The 19,798-nt window shown below is 44.2% G+C and overlaps 1 protein-coding gene across 3 annotated transcripts in view; it reads right to left on the bottom strand.

Annotated features, from left to right (window-relative positions):
• Nucleotides 1-330: 330 nt before the first annotated feature.
• The window catches only part of IYD (iodotyrosine deiodinase), a 54,247-nt gene continuing 34,779 nt past the window's right edge, over nucleotides 331-19,798 (bottom strand). For all 3 annotated transcript variants that reach the window (XM_075596561.1, XM_075596559.1, XM_075596560.1), the window contains 2 exons: nucleotides 15,122-15,278; nucleotides 331-1,242 (listed from right to left, as the gene is read on the bottom strand). In XM_075596561.1, coding sequence (XP_075452676.1) covers nucleotides 1,060-1,242; nucleotides 15,122-15,278 — 340 coding nt within the window. In that variant the 3' untranslated portion in view covers nucleotides 331-1,059. The remainder of the gene's footprint in view (nucleotides 1,243-15,121; nucleotides 15,279-19,798) is intronic.

The raw sequence follows: 19,798 nt of genomic DNA, 5'->3' as shown, positions 1-19,798 counted from the left end.
ATACAGCATCGTACATAAATGAAACATCTACACTTACATAGCCCAGATGTACTGTACAGATAGTCCTCGCTAGCCAACGTTTCACTTTACAACGAATGGCATATGCAACGCTTTACAATGAAACCCTATGGGCTATTTTTCGACGCCGGAATCCAACGCTCACTGCCACTGATTAACATGGGTCTCACTTTGCAATGGTTTCACTATCCAACGCTACTTCCAGAACAGATTCCGTTGGATAACCGAGGACTGCCTGTATATATTATAAACAATGATTTTGGTTGATGCTTTGTTTAGTTAGACAGAAAGTTATAGGGAAGGAGATAAGTATTTAGCAATGCAACTTTTATTTCAGGGGGAATGATCTCCTGATTTCAGTAATACGTTTTAATGCAATTTCTTGCTGATCTGTAGCTTTTATCACACATTTCACTGAATACTTACATTCAGGTGTAGTGGATGAAAAACATTATTTACAAAACTTTAATTGCAGAATCCGTGATCTCATCATGTAGCGATTCCAGTACCTTAATCAACATTTGCTATCCACTTAGAGGTCCAATCTCAGACACAGATGTAGCACTTCTCACCGTCTGGAACCGCGGCTGGAAGGGCTACTAGATGCGGCCACAGCTGCGGGGATTGCGTTTCCGCGATATCGCTATAGGGGGTCCATGCTTCTGGATCGAACTTTCCACATCGATAATCCTCCAGCGCCGGAGCAGCCACAGTCACGTTCACAGAGCTTGCCCCTGTGCCCGACACAGTATGGTTTGCTACATCTGTATATTGAGAAATTGATTTTCTGTGTCGTACTTCCATAATGCATTGAAGCTCTGTACACTAATTAAAATGTGTCTATTTTTTAATATAGATGTTAGATGAGAAAAAAAAGTTTACATTTAATCCACTACAAATAACAGTTGATTTATTGTACTAATTCAATGCAGATGATATGAGTTTTAAGTAAAATGTATTAAAAAAAAAAGGTTTGATCTTTTATAGACCATTTTGCTGCCCTGTGCCTGTATCAAAATTCTTGTCAGAGGGATTTCACTTTTAAACAACCACCATGATGTCATCTAGAGGCTTTCTTTGCAAGTCTGGTACAGTGGCATCTTTGTTGGGATATCCCACAGGAAGCAGCATGAGCAACTTTTCATTAACAGGACGCTGAAGCAATACTCTGAGTCGTGGTCCGCAGTTCAGAGGAGTTGTGGTCACTGTCACCAAACCCACATTCTATAACAAAAAGGATGCAGCAGATGGTAAGAACACATACATTACTGTAATTCTGGCCCTATTATATGCATGTATCATTTTATTTATAGAGCGCCAACAATGTACGCAGCGCTTCACAAAATTACAAACAAGGTAAATAAATGACAAACAATGGGGATAAGTACAACGGGTAAATGGTAACTTAAGGCAAAGGGAGAGAGAGACCCTGTACCAAAGGGCTTACAATCTAAGACATAAACATACATATAGGGGCCTATGCAGAGAGCAGCGCTATTTCGAAAATCGCGCAGAAAGCAGCAGAAAATGGCGAGTTCCGAAAAACGCGCCAATTTTTCTTTTCTATTTGTAAAACTCGCCTCGCGGCTGGCGAGAACCTCAATCTCGCCAGTTTTAAAAATATCCTAATGCAGAGAGGCGCGAACGGCATCTAGCGGCTGTTCGCGCCAATAAAATGGCGCGATTGTCTCCTTTTTGCCTCGCCAGAAAAAATTGGCAAGAAGCTGCCGCTCGCGGCCATTGCAATGGGAAAAAAAAGGCGCAAATTTGTTTTTACACGTTTCTGAAGCGCGCATCTCGCCAATTTAAACTCGCCACACGCATTTATGTTAAACATAGCAGAATTCGCACTTTTCTGCATATGGAGAATAAAACTCTCCAAAAAAGCTACTTTTTAATAAATTCGCCAATTTTAAAATTCGCTGCTCTCTGCATAGGCCCCATAGTCTTCAGAATTGTGGAACTATCAGCGAGCGCAAAAAGAAATAAAATATCACAAGTCATTATTATCTAGTAATCAATCAAACTTAGCGTCAAAAAATCTTGGTTATTTAATTCTCCAGTGGCTTGCCAAGATAGTAAGGTTGTGGACTACGGGCCTCATGCAGAGAGCATAGAAATTTCAAATTGGCGAATTTCATAAAAAGTAGCTTTTTTGGAGAGTTTTATTCTCCATATGCAGAAAAGTGCGAATTCTGCTATGTTTAACATGGATGCGTGTGGCGAGTTTGAATGGAAAAGATGGGCGCTTCAGAAATGTGTAAAAAAAAAATCGCGGCTTTTTTTTCCCCTTTGCTATAGGCGGCGAGCGCCATCTTATTGCCAATATTTCCTGGCGCGGCAAAAATGAGAAAATCGCGCCATTTCCCTGGCGCGAACAGCCGCTACATGCCGTTCGTACCTCTCTGCATTCGGAGAGTTTTAAAAATGGCGAGATGGAGGTTCTCGCCAGCCGCGAGGCGAGTTTTAGCAATAAAAAAAACAAAGGGCCTCATGCAGAGAGCATAGAATTTTCAAATTGGCGAATTTCATAAAAAGTAGCTTTTTTGGAGAGTTTTATTCTCCATATGCAGAAAAGTGCGAATTCTGCTATGTTTAACATGGATGCGTGTGGCGAGTTTGAATGGAAAAGATGCGCGCTTCAGAAATGTAAAAAAAAAAAATCGCGGCTATTTTTTCCCCTTTGCTATAGGCGGCGAGCGCCATCTTATTGCCAATATTTCCTGGCGCGGCAAAAATGAGAAAATCGCGCCATTTCCCTGGCGCGAACAGCCGCTACATGCCGTTCGTACCTCTCTGCATTCGGAGAGTTTTAAAAATGGCGAGATGGAGGTTCTCGCCAGCCGCGAGGCGAGTTTTAGCAATAAAAAAAACAAAATGGCGCGTTTTTCGTAACTCGCCATTTTATGCCGGTTTCTGCGCGAAATAGTACAAAAAATGGCGAATTTTGAAATAACGATGCTCTCTGCATGAGGCCCAAAATGGCGCGTTTTTCGTAACTCGCCATTTTATGCCGGTTTCTGCGCGAAATTGTACAAAAAATGGCGAATTTTGAAATAACGATGCTCTCTGCATGAGGCCCTACATCTGTATTTGAATAAGATATTTACATGTTTTTTTTTTTACAATTATTTAATTGGCCATGGACATCTACGACCCCCTAAAACGTACATCTTTTGCATATAGTTTAATGACTACTTAACAAAGGATAGAACTAGTTGCAATAATTTCCAGAATTGTATTACTACAAGTAATGGAAGTAAAAAGAGCCAAAGAATAGTGCAATAAATTTTGCCTCACGTCAACCTATGTAGTAAACATTTGTTATGTTTAGGCAATCCCAGTGATGCAGTTCTGATTGTTCAATCTTAATGCCTAAAAAATGAAAGCAGCATCAATAAACAAATGTAATTGCTTTTGTGCTCTACTGGTTTGCTTCCTCCTCCTCCTCCCTTCCCTGGTGGTGATGTAAGGTACCGGAGTTCTTAATTGTTGTTTGCTGCTAAAGTGCACACAAATATACCCCAAGAGGGGAGAGAAGCTACAGATGTACAAAGTGAGAATTGTGATAAGTGCTAACAAGGATAAAGTGCACACAAATATACCCCAAGAGGGGAGAGAAGCTACAGCTGTACAAAGTGAGAATTGTGATAAGTGCTAACAAGGATAATGAAATCGAGAACAAATACCAACAGGAGAAAAAAAGACTCTAATGTGTTGCATTCAGATCACTAGCTTAGTACTTCATTATAAAACATAACTTTTACTTTATCATTAAAAACAAAGGTGGGGGGGGGGGACTTGACGAAAAAAGTTTTCTATTTGAAAAAACACTTTATATAACTCACTATTCTATTTAAAAGAAGGGTATGTATGCTATATATGTATGTATGTATATATGTATGTATGTATGTATGTATGTATATATATATCTCCAGATAGTACTGTACATAGAGTGAATACAGTAAAAACTTTCTGTCATACTGAAAGTATATGGAATAGGCAGCACTCAACAATGGACAGATTGGGGTAATATGTAACAGGTGGTGCAGTAGGAACAAGGAAAAACCCGAAGCCCTCCAATGGGGTTCCCAGCACTCCATTGGGATTTAGATTGTACTTTCTGACATATTGTATATTTAGGAATTTGCTTGAGAATAATGTATTCAAATAACAATAAAATATATATATATTGTGGCAGGCTCTTAGTTTTTATTATTATCTGCTAAATTGTATAGTTCAATTTATTATTATTTGTTGATTTAGGTATTGGGGAAATAAACACAGTAACAGTGAAAATGTACAATCAATAAATTGTTAGTAAATCCATTTCATAATAATAATAATACAAAAAGCCAACAAACAAAATCCATACACTTTCCTTAAATAGCTAGACAGCTATTGTGCCCAACATATATAACACAATTACCAAATTGATCGTATATATTTCATAAGCAATGAATACCTCTGTCAGAGGCTCCAATGGTTCAACTCAACAACAACACACCCACCATTGAGACCTGAGTTTGTTTCCCCACCCTCAAAACCACTACAAATCCCAAAATATATTTTAATATTTTAAATGACATTCTTTCTATGGGCCTTGATTACCCTCTCAGAGAGAAAGCTCCTGTTAACGTCTCAAATAAGGATAACAATGTAATTTTGTTTTAAACTCAAATTACATATAAACTATATTTTAAAATAATATTAAATACAATATAAAATATGCTGATGATATCTTAGTCACTATCACAAATCCACTAATAACATTCCCCAGCCTATATAATACCCTGAGCAAATTTGAAACTTTATACGGCTTTAAGGTCAACAGTAATAAATCGGAGGCATTAAACATCAATCTCTCCCTCCCGAGACTGTAAAGTGTAATAAACAATATTTCGACTTCAAATAGCAGAAGGGTCATCTGACCTATCTCGGCATAGGGATAATCACAACTTATATAATTCCTTATATCAAACTAATTTCCCATATAGTATAATAGATTGAAGGATCTCAAATCATGGTCCAAGTATTGTGTATCCTAAAATGGGTACATTTTCTCAGTCAAGATGATCTTTCTGTCAAAAATTTTATGTCTTTGCCAATCCTCCTGATTGCCAGGGATAAAAACAAAACAAAACAGGTCAGTCAACAAATCCTCAAATCCTGTCACTTCCCAAAACAATTGGTGGTTTAGGTATCCCAAATCTGCTTCATTACTATAGAGTGGTTCAACTAATCCAAATCACTCTTTGGCATGTAACAGATGCCGCTATTAGATGGGTCAATATTGAAATCTCTACTGCCAGTCCAAAACAATTAACCTCAATGCTATGGTTAAACAAAACAGTTACTTCTTCAGCCCACTGATAGACATGTCTACAGTAAATAATATGGAAGCGACCTTGTAACACCTTTTTAGAATCTGATAATTGGGAAGAGATCTGGGAAACTATCTCCTCCATATCAATCAATACCACTATAAAAGCAAATAGCTACAAATTGATATACTGTATAGGTGGTACCTCACCTCGGACAAACTTCACAAGATAGATCCCTAGACTTCACTGCTGTGTTTTCGCAATTGTGGAACACCAGTTGCTTTCTTTCAAATCTGGTGGCTGTGTCCTTTTCTATAAACAATATGTTCTCAAGTGTTTAAACTTATCAGCTGACTCCTTCAGTTAACCATTCATCCTGACCTAGTCATACCCATATGCAACCCCTATGTGATACAATCACCATTCACACTGCCCCCTGGCAGGTTCTTCTCCAATGTGCTATGGACATGTGACTCTTAATGGACATGATAGCAGCTAGAGATAAAGGCTGTGGAAGAGGTGAAACTAAGAGGGAGCCGTTAAACAGGGGTTGGTGGCCATCATAGAGATGAAATGTGCACGAGCCTCAGTGCTATGAGAGTTGCTGAGTGATCACGAGTGCACGTGGTTATAGGATCAGAGGATCCAAGTCAGGATGTGATATATTTAAGTTGAAACGTACTTAGTACTGTACCTTTATTTGACCCTTTTTCACTTTCTGTACCCCCTTTTTTCTAAAACCTCAATAAAAATGATCAAAGTAACATTTGTATATTAAGCTCAGCACAGAGGGTTAACAGTACGGTGTAGGGACCCAGATTAACTATTGGGGAGGGTACCAGTTGAAATAAAATGTTACAATACTATGGGGCAGAAATGTAGATGATAACGGTAATTTCAAATGAAAACTCAAATGTGGGTTACATCTGTTACTGTATCAATAAAGTTGACTACCCGCTCAAACCCAAAACCGCTCTAGAATTAGTAAAGAAAAACTAAAGGTGCAGAGCTTACAGAAGGTTCCTACAAATTGCACTCACAGTACATATGGTAAATATTATAGGGTGATTCAATAATCATGGAATCATAATATTCCTAAGTAATATTCCCGGGGAATATTATGATTCCGTGATTATTGAATCACCCTATTATATTTACCATATGTACTTTGAGTGCAATTTGTAGGGACCTTCAGTAAGCTCTCTATCTTACGTACAAGTGTTTTTGTTTACATCTGTTACTCCAGGAGTTTCTTCTACAGTCACTGTTTCATTTTCACAATGTCCTGTTTCCTGGGCTCCAGTTATTGTTGTAGCTGGATGTGTTCAGTCACCGCACTATTCTAATAAATTCTTACACAAGACATTTTAAACATAATAAACCGTTTTATTTGCAGGTTGCAAAAGCACAATGTTTCGGGAATCTCCCTTCCTCAGGTGAAGTATTTATATCGTACACACCTGAGGAAGGGAGATTCCCGAAACGTTGTGCGTTTTCAACCTGCAAATGAAACAGTTTATTATGTAAAAATGTCTTGTGTAAGACTTTATTACAATAGTGCTGCAACCGCAGATATCCAGCTCCAAGTATAACTAAGTGGCAGAGTGGGATCCTGGCCACTCTTCAACTGCTGGGAATGAATATAGGCCAAGAAACATAATTATCTTCATCACTACTTTCACTGATAGGCTTAGGATCAACAATTAACTCTGGGGTTTTGATTTTAGAATAATCTGTCTGTTCTCTGACAGACAACCAATCAGATCTAACAGCAATTAGCTTTCAACACCTTCTTGGTATCCTACGAAATGCATGTCCTTCAATTAACTGTCCCACTGGCAGCATGTGGTTGTGATGTAATGTTGGCCTCTTCCTGATTCTGGTTTCAGATACACAAGTAAGTTTGGACGTTTTTCAATAACAGGGTAGGAATCTGCACACCACTGATCTGCTAAATTGTGCTTCTTTGTGAGGCCTATGTTTCCTTCTTACTGGAACTCTGTCTCCAGGTTGCAGGTCTCTTCTACCACACACCAATCATGATGCTAATTTGTACGATTCATTTAAATCTGGTCTCCATCTCTTGGTATAATGAAAATAATTGTCCTCAGTTGTCCCATTACCAGACACTCTAAAGCACAAATAATTGACATGTTTACTTCACCTGGGCATTTGGGAAGGATATTTGTCCTACTGTAGCACATCTAGCAAGGTGGGATTAAACGCTCAGGTTGTGGATTTTCCTGTGGATGATGATAGGGTGTAGTTCGTGACTTTTGATTCCTACAGTTCTCAGCATTTCAATCACTAATCGGCTCTCAAGGTGATGCCTTTGGTCTGAGTGTACAGTATGTGTGCTGAAAGCCCATAGTGCAAGAAGAATCCTTTCAACAATATCTTGGTAACAGTGCTGGTCTTCGGTACGCCTGTGTATACTGAGTGAAATAGTCTGTGACAACCAGTGTATTGGAATAGTTCTTCCAGTCATTAATTATAAAGAGACAAAGGTCAACGTATACTTACTGCATAGCGGATTCAGTAGTTGACAAGAAATGCAGACTTTTGTGGAAAAGTTTTTCTCCTCACACATCTGGAACAGTGTGCTTCCACAGAAATTGATATCGTTGGCCAATAACGGCTATATTTTACTTTCTCTGCTCCAAAATGATCATTGTCATTGTGTAGAGATTTTGGTACTATTCCTTGATATTTTCTGGGTACTACGAATTGTCTTCAAATTTGCCACTTTTTTGGTTTGAATTACACAATAGAAAATGTTTGTTTTAACAGTAATCTGTTTAATTATTTAAAGAGTAGTACAGTATCTGCTGATGGAGTAGGCATGGAAGAAAGCTTCAGCTTAAAGCATTGGATCAATATCACTGTCTTCTTGAACTTTCTAGAGTTTGGTTAAAGTAAGTTGCGTCAGATCACATCTTTTCAAATGAAAAAAAGTTTTGCATAGGACAGCACACTCTACTGGTCCAAAACAATCTGCATATCAATCATGATTCACATCTTTGGGTTTGCTTGAACTTATTATTGCCTTATAGGAACCACAAACAGCTGGAGATGGTATCTCCACTGATTCCAATTCTCCTTCCTCTCTATCATGAGGTCTTCACGATCTGTATCCACACTCCCACATCCACGATAGTCCAGAAATGTGAAGTCAAATGCAGCTAAAGCAGCCATCTCTTTTTGTATAGTTACTGTACATCTAATTTTGCAATGTTCTGAATATAGGTGAGTGGGCTGTTGTCTGTTTTCACACTGAATTTAGTTCGATATAGGAAGTCATGGAATTTATCAACTATCGCCCACTTCTGAAATTCTGCACAGGGTAACATCTCTCAGAGTCACTCACTTGCAATGGCAACAGATTTCCATTTTCCTTGATGTTCTTGGTATAATACCACACCATGGCCTTCAAAAATGATATTCAAATGTTGTAACTTGCATGGCTTAGTTTGGCCAGCAAAGCCAACATGGGGGAAGAAGTAAGATTTAAAATCATGTGTCGGAGGGCAATAGTACAGTATTCGATCCATCTCTCTCCAGAAAGCTCACTTACTTTAAAGTATTTCTCTCATGATAATGATTTCTTATTGCAAGTCTGCTTTTTAGTAGCAAGTTATCCTTATGTCAAAATAGTAAGAAACCTGTGTAAGGAATTGGGGAACACGTCTTTTGCGACGTGTTCCCTCCTTACCTGCTGCTACTCAGCCCTCCGTCTTGGCCCCAGCACGTGCGCGCACCTCCCGCTCTGTTTACAGAGCACGCGCACACACGCAGCTCTTCTAGAGTTGCCTCGGAGCTTAGCTCCACCCCCCCCCCAGATGCACCGCTTGTCTCGCGTCAGCGGCGTGCTCACGTGACGACGTGCACCGATCCCCAGATGCGCGGAAAGTAACTAGATTGCCACTTTTCTCCTGTGCCTATCACGGCTCCGCTGGGTCCGTGCCTCAGCTCCGCCCCCTGTCCTGTTGGCTGCTATGCCTTATTTGCTCGCACTCTAGCATTGCTCAGCATAACCTCTTGTAGCCTTGTGCCTCACATTTCATTTGTGCCTTGCTCCTGTTCCTGTCTTGTCTTGCAGTTGTCTCCTTGAGTACCGACCCGGCTTGTTAGTGAACCCCCTCTGGATATCGACCTCGGCGTACCCTCGACTATGTTTACCTCTCCAACCCAAGATCATGGCTACACGGACTTCAACAACTCTCAACTCTCCAATTACAGACCACGGCTTAACGGACTTCAACTACTCTGCTCTCTACAACCCAAGACCCCGGCAAGTATACAGATTAATCCACTCTCTCCTGCTCAGACCCGGGTATGCTGACAATCCGCCTTCCAGGCATGCCTCTGCTGCTGTCGGTGCCTGGCTTCATACCTTCCCACCTCAGTACCGGGGTCTTGTCTTGTTTGTTGGTAGAAAAGGGTTACAACCTGATAATAGATTAATGGTTTTGTTCAAAGCTTCGATAGTAGTCACAGGAACCAAGGAAGGATTGCAAAGCTTTTAAGTATTTGGGAATAGGCCAGGTGGTCAATGCTTCAATCTTATCAAGGTCAGTGGCCACACCATTAGCAGACATAAAACCGACCTACTTACTTGTGTTTGACCAAACTGGTATTTATCAAGGGATAATTTCAGTCTGTTATTTTTAAGTATATCCAGCACTTTAATACGTCTAGCTTCATGCTATTTATGTGTATGACTACAGACAATCTAGTAATCAAAATAGACCAACATCAAGAGCAAATACAGTGAGAGGGGGTGAGTGAGTGATAGCGTAAGTGTGTAAGAGAAAAGGGGAAGAGTGAGAGGAGGGAAGAGAGAAAGAAGAGAAGGGGTGAGAGTGGAGGGAAAGTGTGAGAGAGAGGGAAGGAAAGATAAAGAAGGGGGTGAGAGAGTGTGGACAGTAAGAGATAGTGAAAGAGTGAGAGAGAGTAGAGATTTAGAATGGAGGAGAGAGGGAGATAGATGGCGAGTGGGGGTGTGTGAAAGAGAGGAGGAAGAGTGTGAGAGAAAGGGGGGAAGAGAAAGGTTGGGGAGAGAGAAAGTGAAAGTGTGAGGGGGGAATTGTGTGATAATGGCTTGAAGTGAGAGGGAGAGAGAAAGAGAGAGGGGGAGATAGAGAGGATGGGTGAGAAGTGATAGAGAGAAAGAATAGTGACAGATAGGGAAGATGAGAGAGAGATTTAGAGGATTTAGAGGATTTAGAGGATTTAGAGTGGTGACAAACTTTGTGCGCTGTGCCCCCCCCCCCACCTGCCAACCCTTGTGCTCATGCCCCCCATACCTGTAATCCAGCGTCAAATGACGTGCGTTGTGCAGCATCATTTGAAGCCGCATTGTCATGGCGTTGCATCACCGAAGACAAGGTAGCAGACACTGCAGAGGCCTCACTCAATCCCCCGGCACTTCATTTAAATGCTGTGGGGAAGAGAACAGGGCCAATGTAGCCACTGGGCCCCCTAGAAAAATCTTGTGCCTCTCCTGGGAGGCACGCCCCCACTTTGCGCTCCCCTGAGTTAGAGAATGGCAAAGTGAGTGTAATGCCTGTATGCCCGCAGACCTGGCCAGTCCCCAGTACTGAGGTGGGTAAGGGTATAACACGCACCCACAGCAGAGAGGGCGTGCCCGGAGTGTGGTAATAGCTTTGCCGGGCCTGGTGAGTAAGGGTTAACGTAATACTTGCTGAGTCCGGGGTGCCAGAGGTCGGAGTGTAATGTCCAAGTGCCAGAGTTCAGGGGTTGGAGAGAGCAGCGTAGTGATTTCCGAAAGCCAGGATTCAAGGGCAAGAGAAGGCAGCATAGTCAAGTCCAAAGCAGAGTTCAAGTTCAAGCCAAAGGAATCCAAACAGGGGCAGGGACAGGAACCAGGGCTGAAACAGACAAGGGGGCTAGGCATAGACACTGCACACACAGGAGCTACAGGAAAGCTATGCAGAGCAAGGCCTGAGAGGACAGAGCGGGGTTATATGGGAAGGAGGGCCAATAGGGATGAAGGGAGGAGCATAGGTTTGAGTGTGTACTTGCAGGGATAGGTCTGTGAGAGCAGGGGAGGAGACAGGGAGGTATCGAGAGTTATTGCCTGCAACCGACAGGGGGGAGAACCAGAGCGTGGGGGCGGCAGGTAACTAGAGCGGGTGCGCGTGCCTTCTGTAACCCTGTTATGCGCGCGGGGGAAGTACAGCGGAGGAGGTGCTCGGCACAGGAGACAGAGGGGAAGGAGGGGAAGGAGGAGCGAAGAAACCAGGTAGGGAAAGGGCAGGGATGACGGAGGCACGCCGAGGGCAGCATGTACCACGATAGGGAACCCGCGATCGGGAACACGCGCGGTTGGTGAGGGGACCGCGCGCATGCGCAGAGCGTGTGCCTGGGTGTGCGGACCGTGCTGTGGAGGAACGGCTCAGGGAGGGAAATAGAGATTGGGAATGTAGGGGAGCGGAACAGCTAGCCACAGTGGGACCTGGGGTAATGGGACACGCTGGGAACCGCGTGTCCCCCGATCCATTACAGTGAGGAAGAGAGTGAGTTGAGGGTAGGAGACAGGGGAGCATGAGAGAGGGGGATTTAGAGTTAGGACAAGAAAGAGGAGAGAACAAAGAGACAGAGTGTGGAGAGAGAATGTGGAGAGAGAGTGTGGAGAGAGAGTGTGGAGAGAGAGTGTGGAGAAAGAGAGGGTGGAGAGAGAAAGTGTGTGGAGAGAGAGAGAGTGTGGAGAGAGAGAGAGTGTGGAGAGAGAGAGAGTGTGTGGAGAGAGAGAGTGTGGAGAGAGAGAGTGTGTGGAGAGAGAGAGAGTGTGTGGAGAGAGAGAGAGTGTGTGGAGAGAGAGAGAGTGTGGAGAGAGAGAGAGTGTGGAGAGAGAGTGTGGAGAGAGAGAGTGTGGAGAGAGAGAGAGTGAGTGTGGAGAGAGAGAGTGAGTGTGGAGAGAGAGTGAGTGTGGAGAGAGAGAGAGAGGGAGAGAGTGGAGAGAGTGTGGAGAGTGAGAGAGAGAGTGTGGAGAGAGAGTGTGGAGAGAGAGTGTGAGTGTGGAGAGAGAGTGAGTGTGGAGAGCGTGTGGAGAGAGAGAGAGTGTGGAGAGAGTGTGGAGAGAGAGTGTGGAGAGAGTGTGGAGAGAGAGAGTGTGAAGAGAGAGAGTTTGGAGAGAGAGTGTGGAGAAAGAGAGTGTGGAGAGAGAGTGTGTGGAGAGAGAGAGTGTGTGGAGAGAGAATGTGTGTGGAGAGAGAGAGTGTGTGGAGAGAGAAAGAGAGAGTGTGGAGAGAGAGAGTGTGGAGAGAGAGAGAGTGTGTGTGGAGCGAGAGAGAGAGAGAGTGTGGAAAGAGAGTGTGGAGAGAGAGAGTGTGGGGAGAGAGAGTGTGGAGAAAGAGAGTGTGGAGAGAGAGAGAGAGTGTGGAGAGAAAGTGTGTGGAGAGAGAGAGAGTGTGGAGAGAGAGAGAGAGAGTGTGTGTGGGGAGAGAGAGAGAGTGTGGAGAGAGAGTGTGGAGAGAGAGAGTGTGGAGAGAGAGAGAGTGGAGAGAGAGAGAGAGTGGAGAGAGAGAGAGAGAGAGAGAGAGAGAGAGAGAGAGAGAGAGAGAGAGAGAGAGTGGAGAGAGAGTGGAGAGAGGGAGAGTGTGGAGAGAGAGAGAGTGTGGAGAGAGAGAGTGTGGAGAGAGAGTGTGGAGAGAGAGAGAGTAGTGTGGAGAGAGAAAGTGTGGAGAGAGAGAGTGTGGAGAGAGAGTGTGGAGAGAGAGTGTGGAGAGAGAGTGTGGAAAGAGAGTGTGGAGAGAGAGTGTGGAGAGAGAGTGTGGAGAGAGAGAGTTTGGAGAGAGAGAGTGTGGAGAGAGAGAGAGAGTGTGGAGAGAGAGAGAGTGTGGAGAGAGAGAGAGAGAGAGAGAGAGTGTGGAGAGAGAGTAGTGTGGAGAGAGAGAGAGTGGAGAGAGAGAGAGAGAGAGAGAGAGAGAGAGAGAGAGAGAGAGAGAGAGAGAGAGAGAGAGAGAGTGGAGAGAGGGAGAGTGTGGAGAGAGGGAGAGTGTGGAGAGAGAGAGTGTGGAGAGAGAGAGAGTGTGGAGAGCGAGAGTATGTGGAGAGAGAGAGTGTGGAGTGAGAGGGAGAGAGATATTAGTGCAAAAGAGATAGGGCACAGTGTGAGAGAAACTTATATGGGTAAATGGAGAAATGGGTGCTCCAGAGATGGTGGAATCTAAGTAATAAGTGTCCATAATAATAAAGCAGGACTAACGGGCAGAATGAGTGACGGAGTGGGTATAAAGAAAGACTGTGATGTGTGAGTCACTAAACACTCGTCTCCTGAAGGTAACAAATAGGAGTGCTAAAAAGCACTCTAAAGTGACCTCATTGGAGACCTCACGGTGTGAAAAATAGTACTCATCTATAAAAATCACAGTAATTAATGCAATAAATCTTACCCACTCCGTCTGTCCTTGAAGGTCCTGCTAGGTAAATCCAAATGGCGTGCAGTCTGCAGTAGGTAGTCCAGCGAGAGAAGAAAAAGGCAAAAACAGTGCACTGCCAGGGAGTCAGGTGGTAGCAAAATATAAAAGTCTATTTATTTAGTAACACTCAGCAAACATAACCCCAGAAGGGTGAAACAAAAAACTCCTGCGCGTTTCGGACCATAGGGGTCCTTTATCAAGGAGTATAGGGGGGGTAGGGAAAAGGGATACCTTTATATACACCATCTCCATGAGAAATAACCAATTACAACTTTTAAAATTGGCGCCAATAACGGCCGTGTGCTGGTCTGACGTAATGCGTGTCAGCCCTCCGTGTCACGTCCATAACAAAACGCATGACGTCAGACCCCAGCGCATGGCCGTTTTTGGCGCCAATTTTAAAAGTTGTAATTGGTTATTTCTCATGGAGATGGTGTATATAAAGGTATCCCTTGTCCCTACCCCCCTATACTCCTTGATAAAGGACCCCTATGGTCCGAAACGCGCAGGAGTTTTTTGTTTCACCCTTCTGGGGTTATGTTTGCTGAGTGTTACTAAATAAATAAACTTTTATATTTTGCTACCACCTGACTCCCTGGCAGTGCACTGTTTTTGCCTTTTTCTTCTCTCACAGTGTGAGAGAGATGAAAGTGAGGGGGGAGAAAGTGAGATAGAGCTGAAAGAAAGATCAAGAAAAAGATAGAATAGGGAGTGACAGAAGAGAGAGGTGAAAGAGAAGGGGGCAGAATGTAAGAGGGAGACGGGGGTAGCATGCGTGTGTGAGAAGAATACAGTAAGCTTATAAAAGTGCTGTATAATGATGCTGAGTATCTCTAAGCTGATAATGAACACACAGTGTTTTTGATGTGACCCGTTATGCTAGCACGATGTCTTTCTGGAGGCATGCCACGCATGTTTATTTTTAGGATGAAGAAAACCTGTTAAAATTTGGAATATATATCACCCCGGTAAGAAACATTATTTTATAGCACAGTAACTGATTATTTAAACGTATGTACAGTATCAATGATAAATATGTCATTTGTGCTGTCAAACTGATGTGAAAGAGATCATTTTCAAGACATGTCTCAGCATGACAGTACAGTCTCAAACTGCTTCACACAAGGACGGAACAATAGTCGGTGCAGCTGGTGCAATGCACCGGGGCCCACAGCCTCAAGGTGCCCATTCCCTGGTGCTCACCAAATGACTTGCAGGAAAATATATATCATATCTGACATGACATAGATCTCTGTTTCTTTCTCTTTTGGAGGCTGATACACAAATTCCAATATTCACCTATATTTGTTGAATAGCTGTGACTGAGAAATATACCTGTATTGCTGCAAGGAGAATTCCACATGCAATTGATACGCTGATCTCATTGTAATAATGAATCTTCTTTTTGTTGTTTGAAAGCAACCCATAAACTTGCTTGAAGATGAGGATTAAGAAAGGAGCAGTGTCTAGGTATTCCTTTACCCAATTTGTCCTGAAAAAGAAAGCAAATGTGTACAGTATATGTATATATTGTATTGATTGTGTGGGAACATTGGAGCCTTTATTAATGAAAAATGTTAAGTAATTAACTAAAATTCTACTGGAGTCATTCGTTAATAATTTGTTTCAAATTAATATTTTTGTAATCGTTTCAAGTACGTCTTTAAGTTAACGCAGTACTGCTTAACTGGAGAGAGTCCAGCAGTTGTACGTAGCCAGGGTTAGATTTGAATTACAGCTTTCATCTAACCTCGGGGAGTTCTTAGCACCCTCTGGCCTCATGCCTTCGCCCTGAATGCGGTCAAGCCCAGGGACATTCCAGAGTCCGGAGAATGAGGGCGATTTCTTTTTTGTGTATTCCATATTTGGGGGTTAAGCCCTTGTTTGCATGTTGGCAAGTACCTTTCCCACGTTAGCCGGGTATATTGTTGAAGCTTTCATAGTATGGCTAAACCTACCAGCATAAGTGCCACTATACGGTTAATGTTCCTGAACACCCATTTCCACCTTCCCGTCACTTTCATGCAGTGAGATAAGGATTTGAGGGATCATATATATATATATATGCAAATACAACTGTATGCTCATCTGCATGTCTTAGGCAGGTCTGCAACCCCACCTTTCACCATTATCACCCAGCATACAGCACTTCCACTGCAGCAAGGGATTCTGGGAAATGACATCCCAAACCTGGCCCTACTACCTCCTTCCACATTACTGTTGGGAGTACTATCATTCACCCAATGGCCCAAGCTGCCTAGGGGTCACACTCGACTCCTCCCTCACATTCTCTTCTCACATTCAAAAGTTATGTAAAACCTGTTGCTTTTCCCTCCGCAATATAACAAAGATACGCCCTTTCCTCTGTTGCTCGAATGCTAAAACTCTGACTCAGGCCCTCATTCTCTCCCGTCTCGATTACTGTAACCTCCTGCTGTCCGGCCTTCCGGCCTCTCACCTGTCTCCCCTACAATCTATCCTAAACGCTGCTGAAGGAATCACTCTACTCTTTCCGAAATCTGCTAAAATCCCTCTCCTGGCTTCCTATCAAATCCCGTATTAGGCTGCGCTTATAGTTCTGGAGACAGCGACGGCGCGACAGCGCTACCAAAATTCTGGTAATCAGTGGAATTTGATTTTTGGAGAGACAGTCTCCACATGTGACCGGCTATAAGCCAATCAGGGAGCATCTCCGCCTGTCTGCCTTCCCCCTTGCTGACGTCTCTGGCCTTGCAGCCAGCGACGTCTCCAAAATCTGAAATACAACTTTCGCGATGGCGATGGGTGACGTCATCGGTCATGTCGCCAGGCTGTATAAGCACAGCCTAACACACTCTATTCTCCTCCTCACTTTGTATTTTCTCTACCCCCTTTGTATCTAAAGCCCTCTCCCGCCTTAAACCTTTCTCACTGACTTCCCCACACCTCTGGAATGCCTTTCCCCTCAATATCCAGCTAGCACCCTCTCTATCCACCTTTTAAGACCCACCTTAAAACACACCTGCTTAACGAAGCATATGAGTAGCACTGTGCTAATACTATACACCTCATACATCGACCTTGGCCCCCTGCAGACACGCTTACCAGAACGCCCTCCTACTGTTTCTGTACGTTCTTCCTACCTACCAATTTGATTGTAAGCTCTTCGGAACAGGGACTCATTTTCCTAAATGTTACTTTAATGTCTGAAGTACTTCTTCCCATGATGTGTTATTTGTATTATTTGTTATTTATATGTTTGTAACGTGTATTACTGCTATGAAGCGCAATGTACATTAATGGCACTATATAAATAAAGACATATATACAGCTCAACCCCGTTATAGCGCGGTCCTCGGGGGCCAACCAATCCGACTGCGCTATAGCCGGGGTAGCGCTAATCTTTACAAAATGGCCACCGCGCGCCCGACCGGGAGGAGTAGGAAGGAGGGGGGAGGAGGTGGAGTGAGGCGCTGGCAGCCCTACACCATCCCCCAGCAGCCACCGTACTTCCCCCAGCAGCTCCACACCAATCCCCCCCATCAGCTCCACACCGATCCCCCGCCAGCAGCTCCGCACCAATCCCCCCCATCAGCTCCACACCGATCTCCCACCAGCAGCTTCGCGCCAATCCCCCCCCCAGCCCCGCACTGATCCCACCCAGCAGCCCCATGATGCACCCAGCAGCCATGACACCAGAGGTGGGGGGCGGGGGGCTGTGTGTATGCTGTGTGTGTGCTGGTGCTGCGTGTGCAGTGTGCTGTGAGTGTGTGCTGTGTGTGCTGTGTATGCAGTGTGCTGTGAGTCTGTGCTGTGTGCTGTGTGTGCTGGTGCTGAGTGGTGTGCTGTGAGTCTGTGCTGTGTGCTGTGTGTGCTGGTGCTGAGTGTGCTGTGTGTGCTGTATGTGCAGTGTGCTGTGAGTGTGTGCTGTGTGTGCTGTGTGTGCTGTGTGTGCTGTGTGTGCTGTGTGTGCTGTGTGTGCTGTGTGTGCTGTGTGTGCTGTGAGTGTGTACTGTGTGTGCTGTGTGTGCTGTGTGTGCTGGTGCTGAGTGTGCTGTGTGAGCTGTATGTGCAGTGAGTGTGCAGTGTGCTGTGAGTGTGTGCTGTGTGTGCTGTGAGTGTGTACTGTGTGTGCAGTGAGTGTGTGCTGTGTGTGCTGGTGCTGAGTGTGCAGTGTGCTGTGTGTGTGCTGGTGCTGAGTGTGCGTGTGCGTGCAGTGTGTGTGCAAAAAAAAATCATACAGATGCAGCGGCCGTTATTCGAACAAATCACTGAGCCGTTTTTGTGTGCGCTGCTGTATTCCACGCTGCATTAACACGGCCAATCGCCACAGGCACCCACGCTTATCGCGGTTGCTTTGTTTGAATTTCATGGATTCTGTTTCGTATACGTGGCAGAAATGAATGAATTGTAATGTGTACAGTACTGTGCTACTGTGTCAATTTCAGTGTTTAACACTAAAATGCAATTTTCTGCACTCGCGTTTTAAGGCGGGAAGGGGCGGGAAGGTTGGAAGAAATCACGCGCCATGACATGGGTATTCCGAGATATACAACACATGAAGTGTTTGAATAACGGCCACTACATCTGTAGATCTCTCCAGGGCAATACAGATGAACAGATCAGTCAGAACAAACATATTTTAGTCTTCTGATTTCCCTTGATTTGATAATAGACCTATGAAATGTTATAACTGCTCACAGGAATACAATACATAATTTCCTAGTTTAGGAGTGATTAAATAGCAAATTGTTGTATGAGGTATAGCTCTCACACCAGGTTCCTCTAGATTGCACTCAAAGTACACATTAGTGTTTATTAGATATGATGAAATCATCAGGAATCAATTATTCCTATAGAACAAGGTGTTCAATACACCTTATATGTACCACTGACTGGAACAAAAGATATTTTAAAAAATTGTAAATTTTTATTCGACGTATGTGATGTATTTACAGTGATAGTTAAAATAAAAATCCCCAGGAGGAGCATCTCAAAACTGCTGACCATTAGTACTGATCCCAAACGTAATTGTTGTAGGTCAAGCAATAAAGAGTGGTATCTGTTATTAGTACAGCAGTATCTCTATTGTATTTAGCAATAATTGCATTAATAATAGTAATTTGTTCTGATGAGTGAGTGGTGAAGTGGTGCTTATTGATAGTGCCAACCAATACTGATATACTGTATGACCAGTCAAAGCCTTTTATCTAGATCCAAAAGACAGTTGTAATTACTACCTGCTTAGGGTGACCATTCGTCCCGGTTTTGCCGGGACAGTCCCATTTTTTTCTGGGCTGTCCCGGGTGACAGGCCGTCCCGGAAATGTCCCGGGTTTTGCCCTTGTGACTGGTCCCGTGCGCGAGTCGGCGGTGGTGCGCGGGGGCGGCGGCATGAGGAGGATGCGGCGGCCGTGAGTATTTCCCCCCCCCCAATAGCAGGATGCCGGGGGGCGGGGCTTTAGAGTAGAAGCAGGGGATTGGTTGGATGTCAGGATATGGCGGGGGCGGGGCTTAGTATCGGGAACGGATGTAGTGAGTTGAAGTGTGTGTGTGTTTGTGTGTGTTTGTGTGTGTGTGTGTGTGTGTTTTTTTTTTCACCAGAAAGAAGGCTCACAGCTGGCAACTGAAACTGCCGGCAGACTGGAAAAAAGCCTCACTACTTCTGGCTCCCTACAGTAGCACTACAGGTAAGCCCCATGTCGCCTGTGTGTGTGTGTCTAACCCCTCCCAGTCTGTGTGTGACTGCCCCCCCTCCCAGTCTGTGGGTGTGTGACTGCCCCCCCTCCCAGTCTGTTTGTGTGTGACTGCCCTCCCTCCCAGTCTGTGTGTGTGTGACTGCCCCCCCTCTGAGTCTGTGTGACTGCCCCCTCCCAGTCTGTGTGTGTGACTGCCCCCCCTCCCAGTCTGTGTGTGTGACTGCCCCCCTCCCAGTCTGTGTGTGTGTGACTGCCCCCCCTCCCAATCTGTGTGTGTGTGACTGCCCCCCCTCCCAGTCTGTGTGTGTGTGACTGCCCCCCTCCCAGTCTGTGTG

The sequence above is a fragment of the Ascaphus truei genome, chromosome 4, assembly GCF_040206685.1.
Source record: "Ascaphus truei isolate aAscTru1 chromosome 4, aAscTru1.hap1, whole genome shotgun sequence".
Lineage (NCBI taxonomy): Eukaryota > Metazoa > Chordata > Amphibia > Anura > Ascaphidae > Ascaphus > Ascaphus truei.
The sequence above is the reverse complement of the archived record's forward strand: the minus strand, read 5'-3'. Positions and strand labels throughout refer to the sequence as shown.